Genomic DNA, 22494 nt, shown 5'->3' on the forward strand with positions numbered 1-22494 from the left:
AGTCCTCAATGCCAATTATGTAACAAATATGGACACACAACCAGATTTTGTTGGTACAGGTATGATGATGACAATGGACAATACATACAACCTCAGTACAAAGGAGACTATGCAGAAAGACAGCAGCAAGTTGAACAGCCAAAGGCAAAATTTAGCACTGTGTTGGCTAATCCTGCAACCATTTAGGATTCAGTTTGGTATCCGGACTCTGGAGCCACATATTACATGACTGCAGATCCAGAGGTTATGGCTGAAAAAGAAAATTATACAGGCACAAAACAAGTAGTAGTTGAAAATAGTACAGATTTGGCTATAAATTGTGTTGAAAAGCATATTTCAAAACTGATTTGAGCTCTAAGAGTCTAATAATGTAGAAACTGTTATTGGTTCCAGATATAACTAAAAATTTACTCAGTGTCTACCAATTTTGCTGTGACAATAAGGTGTTTTTTGAATTTCATTCTCATGGTTGCTTTGTTAAATCTCAGGCCACTAAAGAAGTCATTCTTCAAGGAGATGTTTTCAAAAGAATGTATAGGCTTCTCAATTTCCACCCAACTCACACACCTTCTGCCCTCATTAGTTCAGGAGAGGCAACAACAAATAAATACATGCTTTGACATACTAGACTTGGGCATGGCTTAGCAGCTATAGTTTTTAGAGTCTTAAAGCTTTGTAATCTTCCCCCTTCCCCAAATAAGTCAATATGTAGTCCCTGCTGCATTGGCAAATCTCATTCTTTACCCTTTCCTGAGTCTAAAACTGCTTACAATGCTCCCTTAGAACTTGTGTACTCTGACATTTAGGGCCCAACTCTAATTCCTGATTCTAATGGAAACACTTATTTTATTAATTTTGTTGATGCCTTTTCCAGATTCACTTGGTTATATCTAATTGAAGTAGAGCTCAACTAAAATCAGTTTTATTGTATTTTTAACATATGACTGAGTTACAATTGAATGCTAAGCTTAAATGCCTCCAAAGTGACAATGCTACAGAATATGTGAGCCTCTCCAAATTACAGCAAGAGCAAGGATTCATTCATAGATTTTCGTGTTCTCACATACATCAACAGAATGGTACAGCTGAACAAAAGCATAGACATGTTGTCGAGATGGGTCTAATAATGTTGGTTGCAGCCTCCTGCCTATCAAATTTTAGGGAAAAGCCTTTACTACAGCAACTCAAATCATTAATCTCCTTCCCACACCAGTGCTAAATGGAGTCTCACCAATTGAGAAGTTGTTTGGCAAGCAACCCACTTATGAGGACTTAAAGGTGTTTGGTTGTTTGTGCTTTCCATACTTGAGATCTTATAACAAGAACAAGCTACAATTCAGGTCTTCAACATGTGTTTTCTTTGGATATGCCACCTTTCATAAAGGGTACAAGTGCCCGACAAGCTCAGAAAAAATGGTTATTAGTAAAAATGTAGTTTTTGATGAAGAAAAAAATTCCTTTTAAAGATCCACATTCAGAATTCAATATAGCTACTTCTCAAGCTCAAGTCCCATCTTTCTCCCCTTTACTCCCACTACAGACTCTTCCAAGGCCATTCATTACTTCACAGCCTCAGCCTCCTCCTGTAATCCTCATCACCACCAAACTCACTCTTCCCTTCCACATTCACCACCTGCTATACAAATCCCTCACCCTACCTCTTGTTCCCTTTAATCAGTTTCCTCAACCTCTAATCTTCCTTCAGTCGCACCCTCAAACATATCAATTCCTATTCTAATTTCAGATTTGAAAATTATTCTCCCTGGATCTCACCACCTAAGACTTAAGCTTCAGCAACTAATATACATCCCATGGCGGCAAGAAGCAAGACTGGCTCTTTGAGGCCAAGGGCCTTTCAAGCGCCTGTAGAACCCCATACTGTACAGTAAGCACTGGCTGATCCTACTTGGAAGCAGGCTATAGATGCTGAATTTGAGACTTTGCAGCGAAATAACACATGGAAACTTGTTCCCTTGCCTACTGGTAGAGAGGCCACAGGTAGCAAATGGGTTTTCCATCTCAAGTACAATGCAGATGGAAGTCTCCAGAGGCATAAAGCACACCTTGTTGCTCTAGGATTCTCCCAAAGACTTGGATTTGACTTCATCGAAACCTACAGTCCAGTTGTGAAGCCATCATCAATACAAATCATACTATCCATAAAACTAGCTAGAGGCTGGTCAATTAGGCAGGTTGATGTGAACAATGCCTTCTTACATGGGGAGCTCACTGAGGATGTCTACATGAAGCAGCCGAAAGGGTACACCTCAGATTTATAAGCTCACAAAAGCGACATATAGCCTGAAACAGGCACCTAGAGCTTGGTATCACAAGCTCTCCTCAACACTTCAGAAACTTGGCTTCTCACCAACTAAGTTGAATGTGTAAGTGTTTGTGCAGCAACTGGAGACCTCCCTCACCTATGTTCTAATCTATGTTGATGACATCATTGTGATTGGAAATTGCTCTGCAGTCCTCACTGCAGACACTCAAAAGCTTAACTCAGCCTTTGCATTGAAGGATATGGGAGAGCTGCATTATTTCTTATGGATTTAAGTGACCAAGACTGATGATGGAGGATGATGATGTCCCAAGGCAACTATGTACAGGACTTACTTGCAAAAGCTGGTATGAGTAACTGCAAGTCATGTGCTACATCACTGCCATCCACTCCTAGGATTCATGCTATGGAAGGAGATGTGTTTGACAATCGTCAGCTGTACCGTTCTATAGTAAGAAGCCTTCCATACCTTACTGTGACTAGATCGGACTTGGCTTACAGTATAAATAAGGTTACTCAATTTATGCAAGCACCTTTAGAGGCTTATTGGAAACTGGTCAAAAGAATACTGCGATATGTTAGTGGCACTGTTGTATATGGTCTGAAGATTCACAAAGACCCATCTTTGAAGGTTATAGCCTATTGTGACTCGGACTGGGCTAGTGACCCAAATGATAGGAAGTCGATTGGTGATTTATGTGTTTTTGTGGGAAGGAATCTCGTATACTGGCAGTCAAAGAAGCAAGGAGTAGTGGCTCGATCAAGCACAGAAGGCAGAGTATAGGGCATTAGCGGATTTAGTGACAAAACTGATTTGGATTAAAGGCCTGATAAGTGAGTTGAAGTGGTCAATTCGAAAAGCACCTATGGCATACTGTGATAATCAAAGTACTGTGCTCTTAGCAGCAAATTTGATATTGCATTAAAAAAATAAAGCACTTTGAGATAGACTTGCACTTTGTAAGAGACTATGTCATAAGCAAAGTGGTTTAAGTAAGTCATGTTCCCAGTTCAGTCCAAATTGCAGATATCTTCACTAAAGCTCTTCCCTCTATAGCTTTCATCCAACTTCGGGACAAACTCAAAGTGTAGAACCTAGAAAAATTAGCAGCTTCAACTTGACAGGGGCATGATAAAGAATGTAGAAAAGAGAAATGCGAGGGTCATGTACAAGCATGTCTAAGTTCAATCGCACAGTGAACAAGTAGGTTGTTAGAACAGTCAGTTACCTTTCCTTCTCCCTGAGTTAGTTATTTTCCCTTTTTCTGTTATGCTGAGCTGGCAGAAGTTGTTAGTGCCTCACTAACTCAGCTCACATATATAAACCTATAACAGAAACTGTCTAAGGTGCTTTTCAACACAGTAGCAGAATCATTTAGCTTCTCTTCTTTTCCAACTCTTCTCTCTACTCGTCGCTCAACTCCTTACATACAAGCTCTGCTCTATTCCCCTTTCCACAAGCTTCTGATATCAGTTCAATATATACATATGATGAGCGAGTAAATATTTGAATCCAATTTCTTATCTTTTGCACAAATACATAATATACAATGAGCAAGTAAAGATATGAATCCAAATTTCTATCGTTTGCACAACAAAAATGTTATTTGTACACCAATTTCAGCCATTATTTTCATCCAATGTATATAAATATGGAAAAATAGAACACGCGTCCTGTATACGAATACATTGATGTAGAAATTACCTAAGAATACATGACGTGCCAAAACAAAACCACAAGCCACCAAAACCAACCCAGTCGATTGTGCCACTGCTCCTCACTTCTCAATTTCTTCTCTTCTCCAAGCAGCGCTTCGCTCTCCTATTCTCAGTGCCGTAGAGTCTCTTCTTCTCATCACCATTTACTATTCTCTTCTCAGTGCGCTTCATTATCCTATTCTCAGCACGCTTGACTCTGTTCTTCTAATCGAAGGGAAGTTTTGATTTTGGTTTATCTTGAATGTATTATCTTAATTTATTTTGCTTCTTTTTATCTTAAAGTTTTGGTTCTATTTTTATTGGCCAAATTAGGAACATTGCTGCTTATTGAAGTAAAATCCAGAATTCAATGGAATCCACAAGCTCGAAGATGAGGTTTGTGCTTTATTTTATTCATATGTTATTAGTTTTTTAATACACTATAATTTTACTATTATTATTTCATACAAAAAAAATAATAGGTAAAAAATTTATATAAATAAAAAATAATAAGAATTCTATTGTCAAACTAAAAAGTAAAACTTAAAAAAAAAACTAAATGTACGTTTGGGATGTTTCAAAAGCTAAGCTAAACATATCTTAGTCGGTACAGTGATGTGACATCGGGAGGTCTGCCAAAAAAGGCCACCAAAAAAAAAAAAACGAGCCGCCACCAATAATTGGAAACTTGTCAGCTTAATGAGTTTATGCCATTATACATGCACCACACAATAATTTAGTCGAACAGTTTTTAATTTCTCATAATTATTAAATTGATTTTATTTTTAAATTTTGTTTGGTAAATTAACTCTATTTTAGATCTTTTATAAAAGTTTAAATAAATTAATTTTAATTTTAATATTATTTAATAAAAACACCACATATTAAAAAAAATTAAAATTCTCATATCAATTTCTTTACATAAACTAAAAAATTGATATGAAATTAATATCTTAGTAAAATAACTATTTAAAAATTATTATTTCCGTGATTATTTTTTATAACCTTATCTAGCAGGATATATAACATGTTGAACATTATAGGCCACTAAGAAGACACCAAAAAAAAATTATAGGTCATTAAGGAAGATGGAGAGTGAAGAAGCAGAAGGCACAATAGTGAAGATGATGAATAATTGTGATGATAGGATGAGTGAACTGAAGGCATTTGATGACACAAAAGGCGGTGTTAAGGGTCTTGTTGATCGAGGTGTTACAAAGATTCCAACTATGTTTTATCATCCACTTGATAAATTCCCAAATTCCTCCAATACAGAGCACAGCCTGATTCCTGTCATAGATCTTGAAGGTGTTGCCAAAGATCCAATCACACGCCAACAAGTTGTTTCAAGAATCAGGGAAGCATCTGAGACATGGGGTTTCTTCCAAGTGGTAAATCATGGTATCCCTGGGAGTGTTCTTGAGGAGATGAAAGAGGGGATTAAAAGGTTCTTTGAACAAGATGTTGAGGTTAAGAAAGAGGTATATAGCCGTGATAATACGAAGCCATTTATTTATAATAGTAATTTTGATCTTTATAGTTCACCAGCACTCAATTGGAGAGATACTTTTGGATGCCAATTAGTTCCTCTGATTGGCAAACCTCAAGACTTGCCAGAAGTATGCAGGTATATTTATGTTCATATTCTTTAATTTATATGCATACTGTTTCAATTTTTTTACCTTTGAGATCTTGGTATGTTTAATTAGGATGTGTTTGGAACTAAAAATGAAGTTATACAAAAAGCAATAGAATCCAATACAAACATATATATGTTTTGAGAGAGTATACGGAGATGGAGACATATAAACATATATTTGTTTTTTTAGATATTGAATTGATATATTTTGTATTTTTATACTGCAACAAAAAATATTTTATTTGGCAAATTTCTAGTGACAATAATATAATAACATAATGACAATTCTATGTCTTATTTAACTTATATTTTTGTGATAAGTATATATTTGCAGTTATTATTATATGTTATAATGACAATTATATACTTTTTGCAGATATTAAAAAAGTCTATACCGACATAATTGTCGCTAAAATTTTTAGCGACAAAGTATAAGATAGTTAATGTCTAATTAACAATTATTTAACTTATTGTCACTAAAAACAAAATAAATAATTGTTAAAGTTATTTTTTTGATAGTTTTATTGACAGAAAGAACACAATGATATTAGTAAAAGACACAATTTTTTTTATTTTTTCTTTCATTATTTATATCAATGTTTTATAATTATATTTTTTATCATTATATTCTTTTTCTTTCAAATATAATGAGAATAAATTAAACTTTCATAATTTATTTTTTTTATGTTTGTTTTATCACTAAACAAAATATAAAAATATTAATTTTTATGTTTTTATCGTTTATGTCTTGTTTATAGTGTTCTATTTTATTCTGTTGCATAGTTACTCAGAAATAAGGATACCAATTTAAATCCTATATCTATTTACTTGCTGATTGATCATGTCATTTTTTTGTAGGGATATACTCCTAGAATATGGGAATAATATTATGAAATTGGGGATCACACTCTTTGAATTACTCTCAGAATCTCTAAATCTGCATTCAAACTATTTAAGAGACATGGAATTGGGTTGTACTGATCAAATTATTTGTGCTGGCCATTACTATCCTCCTTGTCCTGAGCCAGAACTCATTATGGGAACCACCAAACATTCTGATGGCACTTTTATTACTGTGCTTCTCCAAGACCATATTGGTGGCCTCCAAATTCTTCATAATGATAAATGGATCGATATACGCCCTGTACCTGGAACTTTAGTGGTTAATATTGGTGATCTTCTACAGGCAAGTTTTTTGTTGTTATTTTTGCATATGATAAATTATAGCGTAAAATACATTATACCAATACAAATATTCGATATGATATTTAGTGTATCTTTGAGTCGTCTTTAAATTAATAAAATAAAAAATAGCTAAACAGTATGTTAAAATAAGTACTTTTTTTGGTTTAAATATTAAGATGTTTTAAAAGAGAAAGTACAAAGATCAATTTTCAAATAATCAATATTAGTTCATTTCTTTTTGTAAAATTATTTCTTTTAATTTTTATTTTTGAAAAATTTAAAATTTTGGATTAGTATTTGAAATATAAAATATAAAATCTAAAATTAAAAAATTTGACTGATAAAAAAAAGTTAATTCTCGAAATGAACTCGTTTAAAAAATATGATCATACTCTATTTAGTGTGTTCATGCTGTTTACATTTGTTGCCTCGTTACTTACTATGTATGGTAGATAAAAGGCATTAACATTGTTATTAAGACATAGTATTAAACTAAGAATGTCTACCGTAGAAGGTATTTTAATGCACTTGTATGTGTTGTTTGTGCTTTATATTTATTATTAGAAGTTAACTACAAAGTTGATACTCAAAAACTTCAGGCGCTAACAAAATAAAATTTCAAAGAAATTATTTATGAAAAGATCCTTAAATTCTTATTTACAAAGATTCTGACAAAAATAACTAAATGACATCTATTTCGTTAGCCACTTCAGTATTTTTTATTAATAGAAATGATAGTAATTGACATTTGATTATTTTTTGTCAAATTTTAAAATTATCTAGGAGCCTTTTTATCAATAATGTTTTTTAGATATTATTTTGTTAATGTCTGAATTTTTTAAATACCGATTTAGTAGTTAACTCTTAATGATAATGTTGCATTTATCAATAAACAAATTCTCTCCATGATTTCTTTTCTAAGTTCTAACATTAGTCATTACTTTATACCAATAAAAAGCTCAAAATGCATGAAAAGACTTGCATAATTTGCTATTGCACAAGTACTTAAGCTAATTGGTATTTTCCTTCAACTGTAGCTACTAACGAATGACAGATTTAAAAGTGTTCAACATAGAGTGCTGGCAAATAGAAGTGGTCCAAGAGTATCAATTGCGTGTTTTTTTGGCTACAACAATCTCACTGCATCAACAAAGCTCGTCAGCCCGATAAAAGAATTGTTATCTAAAAACAATCCTCCAAAATTTAAAAGTACCACAATTGCAGAGTATTCAGCCTACTTTACGGCAAAAGGCCTTGGAAATAGTCCTCTTGAAGACTTTAGGATTTAAGTTGAGAATTTTTTAATAGAGGTGCCTTGGTTTGGTTAGCACTTAGCAATGTAATTGAAATTGAATAAACTGATATATATGTTGGAAGTATTCATTATTTTTAAAAAACAAAAAATTATATGAATATGAATTCTGTTCTTGGACTACAGATTTATGGTATCTCACAACTACATCTATTCTATTAGAGGTATAATTTTTAGTTGAAAATTTTCTTGGTTATTATATAATATAATAAGCATTGTATATTTGTCTGATAAATTATTACATAAGCATAAAAGAGTTTGATTTTATTGCTCACCATCCCAACAAGAAACATTTGGATATATTATAACTATTCTTATATATTCCTAATATATATATATGCCTATTATATATACAAGTCTTTTTGACTAACAAGTCTTACAAGTTGGCACAAACCCAACAAAACACACGCATTACACTCCCACATTCAAGAGTAAATAAACGCACGTTATTCAACCACTTCCTGTTTCCAAAGCGCGCTACTCACCATGCATTATGAACGACTCTTCTTCTTCTTCCTCCATGAAAACGAGTTTATTGCCAAATTTGAAGATAATAGAACTTCAGAAATACACCCAAACGATTACAGAAATACACCCAAAAGGTTACAGAAATACACCCAAACGGTTACAGGAATTCACCCAAACGATTATAGAAATACACCCAAAGGATTATAGAAATACACCCAAAGGATTACAAAACTACACTCAAAGGATTTAAGAAATACACCTAAATTTCGTTGAAGTACACCTTATGCATAATTCAAAACTCTTTCTCTTTTTCCTTCTCATTTTCTGCTGCTTCTTCTTCTTCAAAAACGATTTCATAGCTTGATGTCAAAAAACAATGGAAATCGAGAATAACGAAGAAAGAAAACAGAGAGAAAAATACGTAAATAAAGAAGGAGAAAGGGAAGGCAAGAAATGAAAGAAAAGAAGAAGAAGAGGAAGAGGAAGAAGAACGTGCAGCAAGAAGAAGAAGATGCAGTGAAAACGTGCAGTAACGGTTCGAAGCGCGTTAATACAAATGACTTGTAAAGACTTGTATAAAAAAACGCTTGTATGTGGAGATTAATAATTTTGACAGAATGTTGAATCAAGTTTGTACCAAGATCTCAATTCGAAGAACAGATATGTACAACTCTTCTAAAAAAGAGTGGGCTCGACTCGCGATTTCCTTAGTGTTTGTGTCAAAAAAATGTACGAAATACTCAATGGTATTAAACTGTGGCAAATAATATAAAGAATTGGAATAAAAGAAAATATAAAATAAATAAAACCTTTAAATAGACAAGAAAGTAAAATTGGAATTGAAGCAAAGCAAAGTTCTTGAAGAAAAGAAGTAAAAATAAAATACATGAAGCAAAGAAATAAAAAGGAAAATTACATAAAGAAAAGAAATAATAATAAATTGAAAATAAAAGAAAAGTAAAGGAAATAAATGAAAAGTGGGCTCTAGACACTCACATGTACTTGCACTCCATGGTTCTCCTTGGCGTCAGTGTGACTTGAATTTTTTGACAGAGTTTTGTGTGATGATGAAGTGTTTAGATTGAAGTTCCAGATTTCTTCTGAACTTCTCTTATTTATAGACCACAAGGATAGACTTGTAGAATGTTTATCTCTTCCCACGATCTATCTTCCCCCTTTTTCTCAGGGCCTCACGACCCTCAACCTTGCCTTGACTGTGAAGGATCTTTTTCTCTAAGGTAAACACTCCACGTCCTGATGTTTACCTTGATCTTGAAGCTCCGCATTCTATCAAATTACACCTCGTTCAATCAACACATTTTAACCCTAGCAATTTCTCGACTTGACTCATATCATGTATGGTGCAGTTGACACCTAACTTTATCATAGTCGAATTTCGAAATTAGTCGAACTTTTATACTAACAAATTTTCTTTTAAAACTTATTTTTTAAAAAATGAAATGATCAGTTTTACTTGACCACGTGCTAGTCATGTGCCATATTTTAAATTAAGAATTTTGAAAAGACAATTACACAGTTTCTGAAACGGTTCGCATATTTTCCTAGGAATATGTAATGTTTCCTCGGGTTTTAATGGGCTTTCAATTCAAAATTTTTTTAGCTCCCTTTAAAGGTACCATTACTTTGTTAACCTGATTCATTTCAATCATTTTCATCACTCCTCATTCTCTTCTGAGAACAATTTCTTTTTCCTTCAAAATTTCTTTCAATTATTTTCCATGGATTCTCAATCAGTTCTCCACTCTAGTACTACTCCAAGTATTACTGCCGCATCTTCATCTTCCACAACCATTGCAGCCACCACTTCTTCAATAACTATTGTGCCAACCACTACTGCTGCTTCATTTTCCTCTCTCCCAGCTTCTGTTTCTAGCACTACTCCTTCCCAGAATATGGTGATTCAATCCCGTGAAAAACTTTTTGAAGAAGAAGATGATGTTCAGATTATAACCCCTCCTCTTTTGGTAACTAACGTGGCTCAGTTTTTTAATGAGGATGGAACTCTACGAGCTCTTTATACAAACATGGCAACTACTGAGCTTTGGAGAAGCCAGGTATTCTTGACCTTCAAAGTTAATGGAATATTATATTCATTTTTAGAGCCTCTGGGAAGGAACTCAGGATTAAATTTCTTTAGTTTCGTCTTTCTTTTGATCACCTTCTGAGCATCTGCCTTTAATTTTTTGTGCAGATATCAAAATCTCTTATTTTACTAGTCGTTTCTTTAAAACTACTCCTTCTAGAGAGTCGAGTTTCCTTTTTTTAACCTGGATCTCTCGACTTGCTCAAACCTATAAATCAGGATGGAAGTCGTTAGGTATTATTTTTGCTTTAAAACTTGCCACCTTTGACCTACCATACATGGTTTCCTTACTGAGGGAAAGCTTATATTTTTGGTGTCTTGCCACCAACAATTTGTATTTTCCTTATATAATGATGGGTCTTAGCTTAATGGAGCTATCTACCCTGACTGGTTTATGCACTGATGAGGAGTTTGTGTCATGGTCCACCAATTGTCCTGAAGATACTTTTGATATTAATTTCGACTCAGCATCCGTATCAAATTTTATTCAGAACAACCTGGGTTCCGATGGGGACCTTGTGACTTGATGCTTTCACATCTTAGTAGTTTTTCTTACTTTAATTTCTTGTTTTCTTAAATTTAATCATAGTTTCTTCTTCTATTCTCATCATTTTTAAGTATCATTTTCTACTAAGGTATCTTATAAGTACTTTTCAAGGAAATACATGATTAAGAGAGGAAAATCAAGTAGCAAAGAAAGTATAATCAAAGAGCAAGACATAGAAAAAGACATGCAATCAAAGCACGTAAGGATAAAAGCTATAAAAACCAGCTGCACAGCTGGCGTGTAACGTCCAATGCACGCCCAAACAAGTCTTGGAGCAAGAAGCAGGGGCGTACAACGCTATACATAGCGTGTGCAACACCCTGGAGAGAAGCAAGGAGGGCGTTCAATGCCACGCAGGGCATGGCACGCCCTGGAACATTTCGGTGTTGGTGTGCCACGGGAAGGAAGGCGTGCAACATCCTGGGGCGATTTAAGGCATGGCCTTGTCACACCATGAAGGGATTGCCATGCCTTGGAGGACACCCAATGTAACATTGTAAGGTTCCACATCGGTTGGAGAGAGGAACGAAGCATGCCTTATAAGGGTGTGGATACCTCTCCCCTAGCATAACACATTTTGACGAGTGAGTGTGGGGGGCTTCGGCTATCATCCCTATCGTCAAAGGCAAGACCGTGAGGCCTTGTGTGCCAAAGCAGACAATATCGTGCTAGCAAGTGGTCTGGGCTGTTACAGATGGTATCAGAGCCGGAGCCCGGATCGATGTGCCAGCGAGGGCACTGGGCTCCCTTAGGGGGTGGATTTTAAGGTTCCATATCGGTTGAAGAGGGGAACGAAGCATTCCTTATAAGGGTGTGGATACCTCTCCCTAGCATGACGCGTTTTGACGAGTGAGTGTGAGGGGGCTTCAGCTATCATCCCTATCGTCAAAAGCAAAACTGTGAGGCCTTGTGTGCCAAAACGGACAATATCGTGCTAGCAGATGGTCTGGGCTGTTACACCCAAATCGCTGAGAGCAGCCCAAGCCTGGCGTGTAATGCCACTGATGAGGTGTGCAACGCCCTGCCTGCCCAATGAAGGTGGTGCGTAATGCCACTGCTTGGCGTTACACGCCTACGCCCTAAGAATTTAGCCCAGTTATATGCCACCAAGTCCAGTGCAATGCCAATAAGGATTTCAACAAGGTCCAATCTCAGATTTTTTATTCCCGTTTGAGGATTGAAGAAGATTTTGTTATAATTAGATTTGAATTTGATTTAATTCTAGGATTTGAATTATTAGAAGTTATCTTATTTTGATTTAGATAAGATTTAGTTTTTGTATTTGAATTACAAGAAACCTTAGGTATAAATAAATGAATGATATTCATAGAGAGGACATCGAGTTTTCTCCACAGTTTCTTTTCATTGTTGTTTACTCTATGAGTAACTAGTTTTTTTGTCAAAGGGTTAGGAGCTTTGTTTATGTTCCTATGGATTATTAATCTAAATTTTCTTTTATTTTAAAGTATTACATTGATTTATTTCATGATTGAGTTATTCATTCTTCATCTATAAAGGATTATTAGTATCTAAAGATATACTAATCTCATCTTGAATTTATTTATTGCTTTGACAGAACTAATATTCAAATTATGCTTGAAAACTCTTTCACATGACTTTTTGACACTCAACTAAAATCATATCTTATTTAGTTCACTCTACATCTCATCCAATTAATAGATTCTCACTCAAGTCATCATTTAATTTCTCATTAAACAACCTACACAATTTCACCAAACTCAATTAACACACCACAACAAAAACCAACCTTATGAATCATTCACACTCCATTCACAATCTCTATTTCTAAAATCAAATAATTTATATTCAAAGTTCAAACCAACAATTTTCATCCCCATAGACCCCAAATCACCCATCAATCACTCTTCACAATTTGATTTCATACTTTAAGTACAACTATTCAATTTCACACTTCATTTGCAATAATTCAATCTCAATAACATATCACAACACAATTAATTTTACCATCTTACCAATACTTATCCAATCATGGCCTTTGGTCCAAAAATCTATCCAGTACAGGTGTAACTCACCCAATCACGGCCTCCGACCTAAATTTTTTATTCAATAATCATTAAGAGGCAATTAAACCACAATATCCACTTACAAATCAAATTCACAATTTCAACCATCATTCAACACAAACATTCACACTAAACAATTTTCATCTACAACATCAATTAATTCAATTCAACGCTATCTTAGGGGCATCTAACCTAAGTTTTCACATAGAGTTATATAATATTTACCCGAAACTAAAATCCGTACCTTGTTGACAACGATTTTCCAACTCTTGGATTTTCTCTCCAAATGAATCCAAGCCTTAATTATCCAATCAAGCCTCCACCAAGCACTCCACAATCAACCCAAGGGTCCAATCTCGCACAAAACTCAAGTCCTTGAATCTTTTTTCTCTGTCAATCCAAGCCAAGCACTCAAGCAACTCTATTAAATCCAAATCCATCAAATTCTCAACCTAGGATTCATATAAAATAGAGGCTCAAAGAAGTAAAAGGTTAGCTTACCTTATTCCACTCAAAATTTGGATAGAAACCAACTATAATCCATGCTAGAGCTTTTCTATTGCATCAAAATAACAAAATTTTAAACTAAATTCCCCCAAAAACACAAATTCAGAGAAGAAATATAAAATAAGGCAAGGATTTTAAAATTTGTTATCATAATAGTTAAATAAAAATTAAGAGAAAGTCGAGACGAACGCATAGTCACAAATATGTCATTGATCAGAGCTCTGGACTGAGAGAAAAGTGGAATTGAAGTGATGAAGTAAATAGTGTCAAAGGTTTCTCTTCACCCTCTTCTTCTCCTTGTGTGTCTCTCTCAAAATGCGAAATGACCTGGATTTTGGTGATAATGGGGCTATGAGTCATGGGCTTGGGCCTTAATATGGGTTCGTTGTGATTTTAGCCCATTGGCCCTACTTACGACCAAAATATTTAAAATTGGTATTTCGGTTTTTATTTTAAATATTTTTCTTATTATTTTTATGTTTCTATTTTTTTATACGTATTACCAAACAAACTTAAACTGATACAATTAATTTTTCATACCGGTATGCGTTTTTTTGCAATTAATTATATTTTTATGCTCAAATTTATTTTCTAAGTTAAATTTTTATCGGTAAAATTTTAAATTATAAGCTTATAATTTCTCGATTATTTTGCTCACTTTTAATTTATTAATTAATTATTTATTTATTAATTATCTAAATTTTACACGAGTACCATAATTCGACCTTGAGTAGTGATATTATTCATATCCTGACCCAACTTGTGTGGCAAGTAATAGCTTGTCATCCCACTACTGCGAAGATTATCCATAGATCAATAACCATCCTAATGTGGAATAACTTTTCAAGCAATAAGGGAGAAAATCACCCACTATTCATACGTGTGAGATTCAGGAGTGATGAACAGGTCATTATATCCCTTATAAATACTCTTTCAAACTAGGTATTTTTCATCCCCAATTAAACAATTGATTCAAATTCACTAAAACTCATGAACATAATTCTAACTTTTTAAAATATAATTCTAATTTTTCAATTTCACTCAAAATCTTATAAAAATTTTAACAGAGTCTTTCTTAAAATTTAGATTTTTCACCCTTCAAGAGTTCCATGTAAGCAAATATCTACCACTTCTTAACTTATTATTTATTTCAATCATTATTAAGGCAACATACAAGACCAGAAGTTTCAAAACTTAATTAATCATTGCAGACGTGAAGATGCTCCGTATGAAAATATAATTTGAATTCACAAGCTCAGGTATCACATAAAGAATATGTAAAAGGACTTAATGAACTAAATGAAATATTGAACTTACACATCAATTAACAAAACTTTTAAAAATTTGCTCACATCACCTAGTGGACAAATAGTGGAGAAATATAGATGCTATGTTACTTAGTAAAAGAGATATAGAAGTTGAATTCTATCACATAGCAAGCATGGTTCAAAAAAGCTTGAAAAATTCAAAAAATATCACTTGATAAACTCTAATTTTGTGGTTTATCTTGTATTGAATTTAGTGGATTTTATCAATAGTTCTCACATTTATTCAATAAAATAGCATAGTTTTGTGAATTTCTCCTAATTTGTACTTAAGAGTGAAAACATGCTTTTTAGACCCTTAATTTACTAACTTTAATTCCATTCGATACCTTGATGTGTTTGTTGAGCAATTCCAGGTTTAGAAGGCAAGGATTGGATTGAAAAAATGAGAAAAAAAACATGTAAAAGTGAAGAATTAATGAAAAAATAAAGTTTTGAAAATCTGCCATGCGAGGCGTACGCGTGACACATCACGTGACCTCATTAAAAAAATACACTGGGAGCGATTTCTGAGCTCACTCAGGCCCAGATCCAACTCATTTATGAAGTATTTGAGTCCTAAATCAAGAAGAAATAAGGGGGAAAAAATTAGGAATAGCTTAGTAACATGCTTTAGGTCATATTCTAGAGAGAGAAGCTCTCTCTTCTCTCTAGAATTAGGGTAGAATTAGGTTAGATTTCCCTTAAATTTAGGTTTAATTCTTGTTTATTCATTTAGTTTTTCTTATAATTTATTGTTCTTACATCTTAGTTCTTCTAGTTTTATTTGCTATTCCATTTATTTTGTTGCTTTTATGTTTATGAACTTTTTTGTTGAATATTGTCATTTTCTTGCAATGGGTAGTTTTAGAATTTGTAAGACCAAGAACTTTTAAAAAGTCTTATTATGATCAAAGTTCAAATCATATAATTATCTACAGTTTTAATTTCAAGAATTATTTTATTAAAGATAATTAAGGCAAGTTTTGATTAATTGAATTTGAAATAAATTAAGATTATTATCCAATTTTACCATTATTGAACTATTTTCTATATTTAAATTATAAAGTTAGCAGTTATGAAATAATAAGAATTTTATATGATTTGGACTAAATAATTAATATTTTAAAATATTAATACTACTGTTTTAGAAAATAAAAAAAATAATTATATTATTTCTAATTTTTGGATTTGAACATCTTATTGAAAATAATTTGTAAAATTGATGAACAAATAGTATTTTTATACTTTATTATTGTTGGATTAAAATTTATTTCTAATTACTAGAGTATCCCTATTTTTATTTGAAATTTCAAAATTACCCCTAAGCCTAATTTCACTCAAAACCCTAATCCCCTCTAACCCTAATAGCCACCGCAACCCTTCCCCGAATCAAGCAGCAGCAATAGCTGCAAAATGAAAGGAAGAAAGAAAGAAATAGAAAGGGAAGGGAGAAGAGGGATCCGTGGAGAAGAAAGAGAGGAAGGGATGGAAGAGACTGTGCTGGCGCGCTGGGCTTCACCACCACCGTCACGTCGTCGTCGTCCCTGCAAGCTGCCGCCGCTTCACGAAGACAGAGAGAAGCGTCGGGAAGGAGGAGACGCCACCGAGATGCCAACGCCATTCCTTCGTCGTTGTCACTGTTGGCAAAAGAGAGAGCGAGATCCGAGAGAGCAGTGAGGGAAGGGCGTCGCCGGAGGAGAGCTTGGCACCGCCGCCGCCACTGTTCGTCGCGCCGTCACCTCTAGCTCGCGCCGTCGCCAGTATCGCGATAGAGAGATGCGCCGTGAGGGAGTTGCCGTAATGGAAGAGCCATCGCGTTTTTGCCGTCGCCGATCTACACGCCGCCACTGTGTTCCTTGCCACAGTGCCGCCGCTGGAAGATAAGGGCTCACCAGTTTCGCCTCTCATTGCCACTGATGTCCTCCGCCGCTGTTGCTTACCATTCGAAGCTGATGCATCGCCACTGCTAGGGTCTGCCACCGGTCTGATCTGAGGGAGAGGAAATGCGAATGGAAGAGCAGGCGGAGAGCCATCGCCGTTGCTACCGAGACTCTACCGCCGGAGAACGCCTCTGCTATCATGGAGTTCCACCGTCGATAAGAGTTTTAAGTTTGGTTTCTGCCCTTTTGGAATTTCGGAAAGGTTGTTAATGCCGCGTGGTTGTTATAGTCATCGTCACCGGGGTTTTTATTGGAGCTATTGCCAGGTTGATTCGGAATCTCAGCTATTTCATTTTGTTATTTTGGTAAGTAATTATGTTTCGAAAAGCTTTGCGTTAATATCCTGTTGTGTTTGGTTGATGAATATGAGTTTTGGTAATGTGGGGTCGGGTCCTGATTATTATATGTTGCGATTAGAGTCATTGTGGTTGCTGAGAAAGTGGTTGAAGCGGAGGTTGCGGCTGTCGCAGTTGTGAGCCGAGAGGAAACGAGTTGTGATGCATTTTAGAGCTTTCAAGTTTTGACAATCGAGGTAAAGGCTTTTCTAAAAAGCTATTTTATATCTGGAATTGTTATAAATGGATACTGGTGTGAGAATTATATACTTTTAGTGATTGTACCAGTCTTATATATTATTTGGCTACTTTGGATGAATATGATCATATGTTTTGATTAGATTATTGTTTGATTTTGATAAATGAATTGTTGCTGGACTGTTTCTTTAAAGTTTTAAAAATGAGTTTAATCAGTTGATAATGATTTGATTTTGAAACGGTTTCCTTGAGATATGAAAATAAGACGACTGTTGGATTTAGCTTGCTTTTGAACTGAATTTTGGATTTTGGACCGTTGAAAAGGATTGTGGAATGGTTTAGTTGGGACCTGAACCGTGTGGCAAAGTCCAAGTTTTAGGTGAGGTGCTGCCGAAATTTCTATAAAAATCCTAGACTTTGTTTGAAAAGTTATTTAGAAAGGTTTGGATTTGAGAAATTGTATTATTTGATTTATTAAGAAAATATTTATGTTTTCGAGCTTAATTTATTTAAGTAAACTATATGTCTTGAGTTTGATTTATTTAGAAATGAATTATTTTACCATTTGAATCACTGAAAGAAAGTATTATGTCCTAATACTGGGTATAATATAAAAAGGACTTTTGCTTTTGGTTAGACTTAAAGGTTTTGTTCAGAGGAGCTTTTAGTGACTTTAAAGGAAATTGGACTTTGACTTAATAATTGCGTTTGTGATATTTTGGAAGAAGTCAGAGAATTGGTTTTAAGGAGGAACCTGAAGGTGGTTTTAATTTAAATGAATCGGTTCTGTTTCAAGTGAATTGACTTTGGATTGGGTTGGGACTTGTGACTTTATATGATCCGGTTTTATAATAAACTCTGTTTTTATTTGCTTAAACTAAGGATCTATGATTTTAAGAATTTCAATGAATTTTTAAGAAATTGAGATAGGTTGTTCTTCCCTAAAGTCTTGAGATTCGACTGAGAAATTTTATTATCGAATCCTATATTAGGATGAATGATTTTTGAATCCTTCAAAGGAGATTTTAATTTGGCCTGGTTTTGGAATTTTGGAAATATGATGCTGAGGGTGACCTTATTTTAGAAAAGAGAAAGTTACATTTGAGGAAAAGTGCCTATGAGCCTGAAAAGATTTGCGAAATGGGGATTTTAAAGCCAAGGCTGGAAAGAATTGATTTTCGATTTCAAAGTATATTGAATTGAGAAAAAGTGATTTATGGCTTGAATGATGATTTTATGAGTTTGATGATGTTGGAAGGTGGAAATGCTATTTTGTTATGAGCCGGAATGGCTGTATATGTTAATGAATCATGGCTATTTGTGGAATATGTTATGAGCCGGAATGGATGTATATGATAATGAATAATGAATCATGGCTGTTTGTGGAATATGTTATGAGCCGGAATGGTTGTATATGAATATGAATGGTTATTGAATTGATAAAGAGATTGTTGCACTTCCAATTATCTGAGATACGAGTTTTCCTGGGTAGAAACAGTGACTAGCCACCACGTGCTACAGGTTGAGACTCGATACTCTGAAAGTTTCGGATGAGCTCGCCCCTGTGAATATACACCAGTGAGGGTGTTGGATGTAAATTATGATTATGATTATGAATAACTCGAGTTGGGGATGCACGACAGAGGGACAGTCCAATGGTTAGCTACCAGAACTTGTCGGGTTGGCTTTATAACCGACAGGTGATATCATCAGCCACTAGGACAAGCATTCATCATATGCATCTATGTGACATTGTTTGGATATGCATATTGTACTTGGTTTGCCTTTGTGATTACTTGAGATTAACTGCTAAGTGTTCTACTTGCAGTAACTGTTTGTTTGTGCTTGAACTTTCCTGTTTGTGTTTGCGACTGAGACTCTGTTGGACTGTGGAGATTGGTTGTTGTTTGGGTTGTTTAGGCCTAGGGCCGTGGTTGATCATGAGGTGGGCCGAAGGCCATGTCTGGTTGATATTTCTGGTTTGGAAAAGTATGAAAAACTAATCTGGCTCAGCATAGATAAACCTTTTGAAAGGCTTTTGAATTTTGAGAAATGAACAGTTCCTCTTTTAGAAAAGATTTTAGATTTTTCTTTTATAGTAAACCTTTGCATTTGAAAAGATGCATAAGGCGGTTATTAATCACTGTAACGATTTTTATATCCCGTATCCTATTATAGTAATTCTGCAACCCTATAGTGAGAACCCTTTCGATGATGATGTTCTCACTTCCCTACAGATCTTCTCTTTTCAGGTTACAGATGACGAAGTTCAGAAGATATTATTTATTTTCTGTCAGACGATATTTTTGTATTGTTTTAGTATTTATGTTTTCCCTCGCCTTTAGTTTTGCAAGTCTTGTAAGAGGGATAGAATTATGATGAGATATTTGTATATATATATATATATGGTGAATGCTATGGTGCCTAAAAGATGTTGCCTATTTACTAAAAAAGGTTTAAAAATAATATTTAATTTAAAAGATATAACAATAAATAATTTTTAAAAAATCAAAACTTAGTACAAAAGGTAAGTTAGGCAAAATTTAGGCACCAATTCATAGGCACCATAGAATTGGCCTAGGAGTCGTCGTAATACCCGAGCTATCAGAGTGGCGCAACCGGAATCGTGACATTTTGATAGTTAGGGTGTTACAGAATTTATATTTCTTGCCAATTTACTATACTTTTCTTTTATGCCTTCCAAGTGTTTGATAAAATGCTTGGTTGGATTTTAGAGTAGATTTTCACTCTTGGTACAATTATGTTGTAGGAAATGGAAATTTCATTGAAGAAGTGCATCAAGGATGGGACAATCAAAGGTGGGAGGAGCCATATGCTTATTATCAATCCTTGGCAACAACCTCCTCTAATGCACTATGAGCAAAAACCATACCATGATTCATTCCAATCTAATGGTTATGGTGGACCTCCTTGTGAATATCAACAACCACCACCATACTCACAAATCCCATACCATCAAACACCTCCATATGACCCTAATCCACATCCACCATACCAACCACCTTATGAACCATATGAACCATACATAGAGAAACCACAATTTCAAGACAATTACTCCCAAGAACCACCTCCGTACACACCACCTTCATATGCTTACCAAGATGAACTACCTTCCTATTATGAACCCATTCTCCCAAATAATGAACTTTCCTATCCACCTCAAACACACATGGATGATTCTCTCACTTCATTACTTCAAGAGCAACGTGAATCTCAAAAGAGGCAACTAGAGTTCATGGCTACTTTGACCGAGGTAGTAAACAACTTAGCCTTCCAACGGTTAAGCAATCAAAGCACTTCCATGGTCACATATGGAGAATCAAATAAAAAGCGAAGTATGAAAGAGAGATTAAAAATTCTGGTGGAGAACAAGAAATGGGATTTTGTATTAGAACAATTGGAGGAAGCCATAATTGTTGAAGACTTAGGAGATGCCGAAAGTCCATGGGAAGCTAAAGTTGTAGAGTCCTCTAAGGTTGTAGAGGTTGATCAAGAGATGGATTCAATTATTGATGAGTTTTTATCTACAATTGAATCATCTCCCATTGAATTTGAAATAGATGTTAAGAAAGAAGGTGCACAACCTCCAAGACCCTTGGCAAATAATGAATAAGAAATTGAATTGGAAGAAAGTTTCCAAGAGGTGGAGGTAAATCAAGAAGAGCACAAGGGAGTAGAGCAAACAACAAGTCCTCCTATTGATGAGAATTCTGCATCAATATATGATCCTTTTGAGCCTAATGAATCCTTCCCCAATGGATTTGAATTTGATGTTGATATTGATCTCACTCAACCTCCAACTTATGACATGAGTGATGGGAAAGAATTAGAAAAACTTGATGAGGAAGAGGTTGAAGTGAAAGAAGCTTGTCAAGAGGTGGAAGTTATCAAGGAGGAGTCAAAGGGAGTGAAGCTCACATTGCCAAAGTTGTTGGAGACCTCTCTTCCTAAGTCGCCATCATCCTTTACACCATTCAAGTGGGTAAAATTCATATCCCTTAGGTTTCTTATTCACTTGAATATGGTTTGCTTGAAACGGATGGTTAACTTAGGAATATTTGTGGATTGGAAAGTAAAAGAGAGATGGCTAGTGGTTAGAAACAACATTCAAAGTTCATTATGGTTGAAAGGTCAAGGTCTAATTGCAAGGATTATTGTAGATCTCAATCGCTTGGGTCAAGGGAGGCGTTTGTGTACATAAGTGAGGATTCCAAGGATAAATCACCCGGATAAAATTTTGATGATTAACTTGAAGACGGGTGTGAAAACAAGATATGGGATCCCAGATTACAAGATGAAGATCAACTTTGGGAGCTCATGGCTTGTGAAAAACTTCATCAAGGCTTGGTGAATTCATTTGGAAATGTTGGAGATTATTGGAAGACCAAACTTTGGTGGAAGTTCAAGGATGAATTCAAACACAAGCCACCATGACAAGGAGCCTCTCACATGTCCAACTTAAGGACAATAAATAAAAGTGCTAGGTGTGAGACACCCCACCATGGTAACCTCTTTCCATTCTCTTATATATATAGTTGATGAATGAATTGAGTTGCCATTGTTAGGTAATTTCTTTATTTTATATCACTCTTGTATATTTTTCTTTAGTTGTTACTTGGTTTGGTTAGATTTATGATTTAACTTGTTGGTTAATTGTTTTGAATTGCATCTTGTTTGGTATTGCATTTTTTGTTTGAATTGCTTAGTTGCATGTTAAAATAAGTTTAATTTCAAGTTTTGTTTGGTTGGTTGAGTTTATTTGATAGTCTGGTGTGTTAAATAAGGTTTGGTGATGTTTAGATGACTGTTTGGATGTTTGGAATGCTTAGTTTAGTGCTAGAACTTGAAAAATTTTGAAAAACAGAGCACCCTGTCACGTGTACGCATGACCCATGCGTACGTGTGAC

General features: G+C 34.7%; 1 protein-coding gene across 1 annotated transcript; it reads left to right on the forward strand.

The window, feature by feature from the left end:
• Nucleotides 1-4985: 4985 nt before the first annotated feature.
• LOC107459777 (1-aminocyclopropane-1-carboxylate oxidase homolog 1) lies at nucleotides 4986-8238 on the forward strand. Its single transcript, XM_016078037.3, has 3 exons — nucleotides 4986-5606; nucleotides 6477-6804; nucleotides 7841-8238. Exons 1-3 carry the CDS (start codon nucleotides 5068-5070, stop codon nucleotides 8090-8092), a joined length of 1119 nt encoding a protein of 372 aa, XP_015933523.1. The 5' UTR covers nucleotides 4986-5067; the 3' UTR covers nucleotides 8093-8238.
• The last annotated feature ends 14256 nt before the right edge of the window (nucleotides 8239-22494 follow it).

This window comes from Arachis duranensis, chromosome 7, assembly GCF_000817695.3.
Source record: "Arachis duranensis cultivar V14167 chromosome 7, aradu.V14167.gnm2.J7QH, whole genome shotgun sequence".
In the NCBI taxonomy this organism is placed as follows: Eukaryota; Viridiplantae; Streptophyta; class Magnoliopsida; order Fabales; family Fabaceae; genus Arachis; species Arachis duranensis.

Coding starts and splice junctions, on each gene's coding strand:
- LOC107459777 (XM_016078037.3), top strand. CDS start 5,068: ATGGAGAGTGAAGAAGCAGAAGGCACAATAGTGAAGATGATGAATAAT. Junction 5,607..6,476: donor GACTTGCCAGAAGTATGCAG/GTATATTTATGT, acceptor ATTTTTTTGTAG/GGATATACTCCTAGAATATG. Junction 6,805..7,840: donor ATATTGGTGATCTTCTACAG/GCAAGTTTTTTG, acceptor CTTCAACTGTAG/CTACTAACGAATGACAGATT.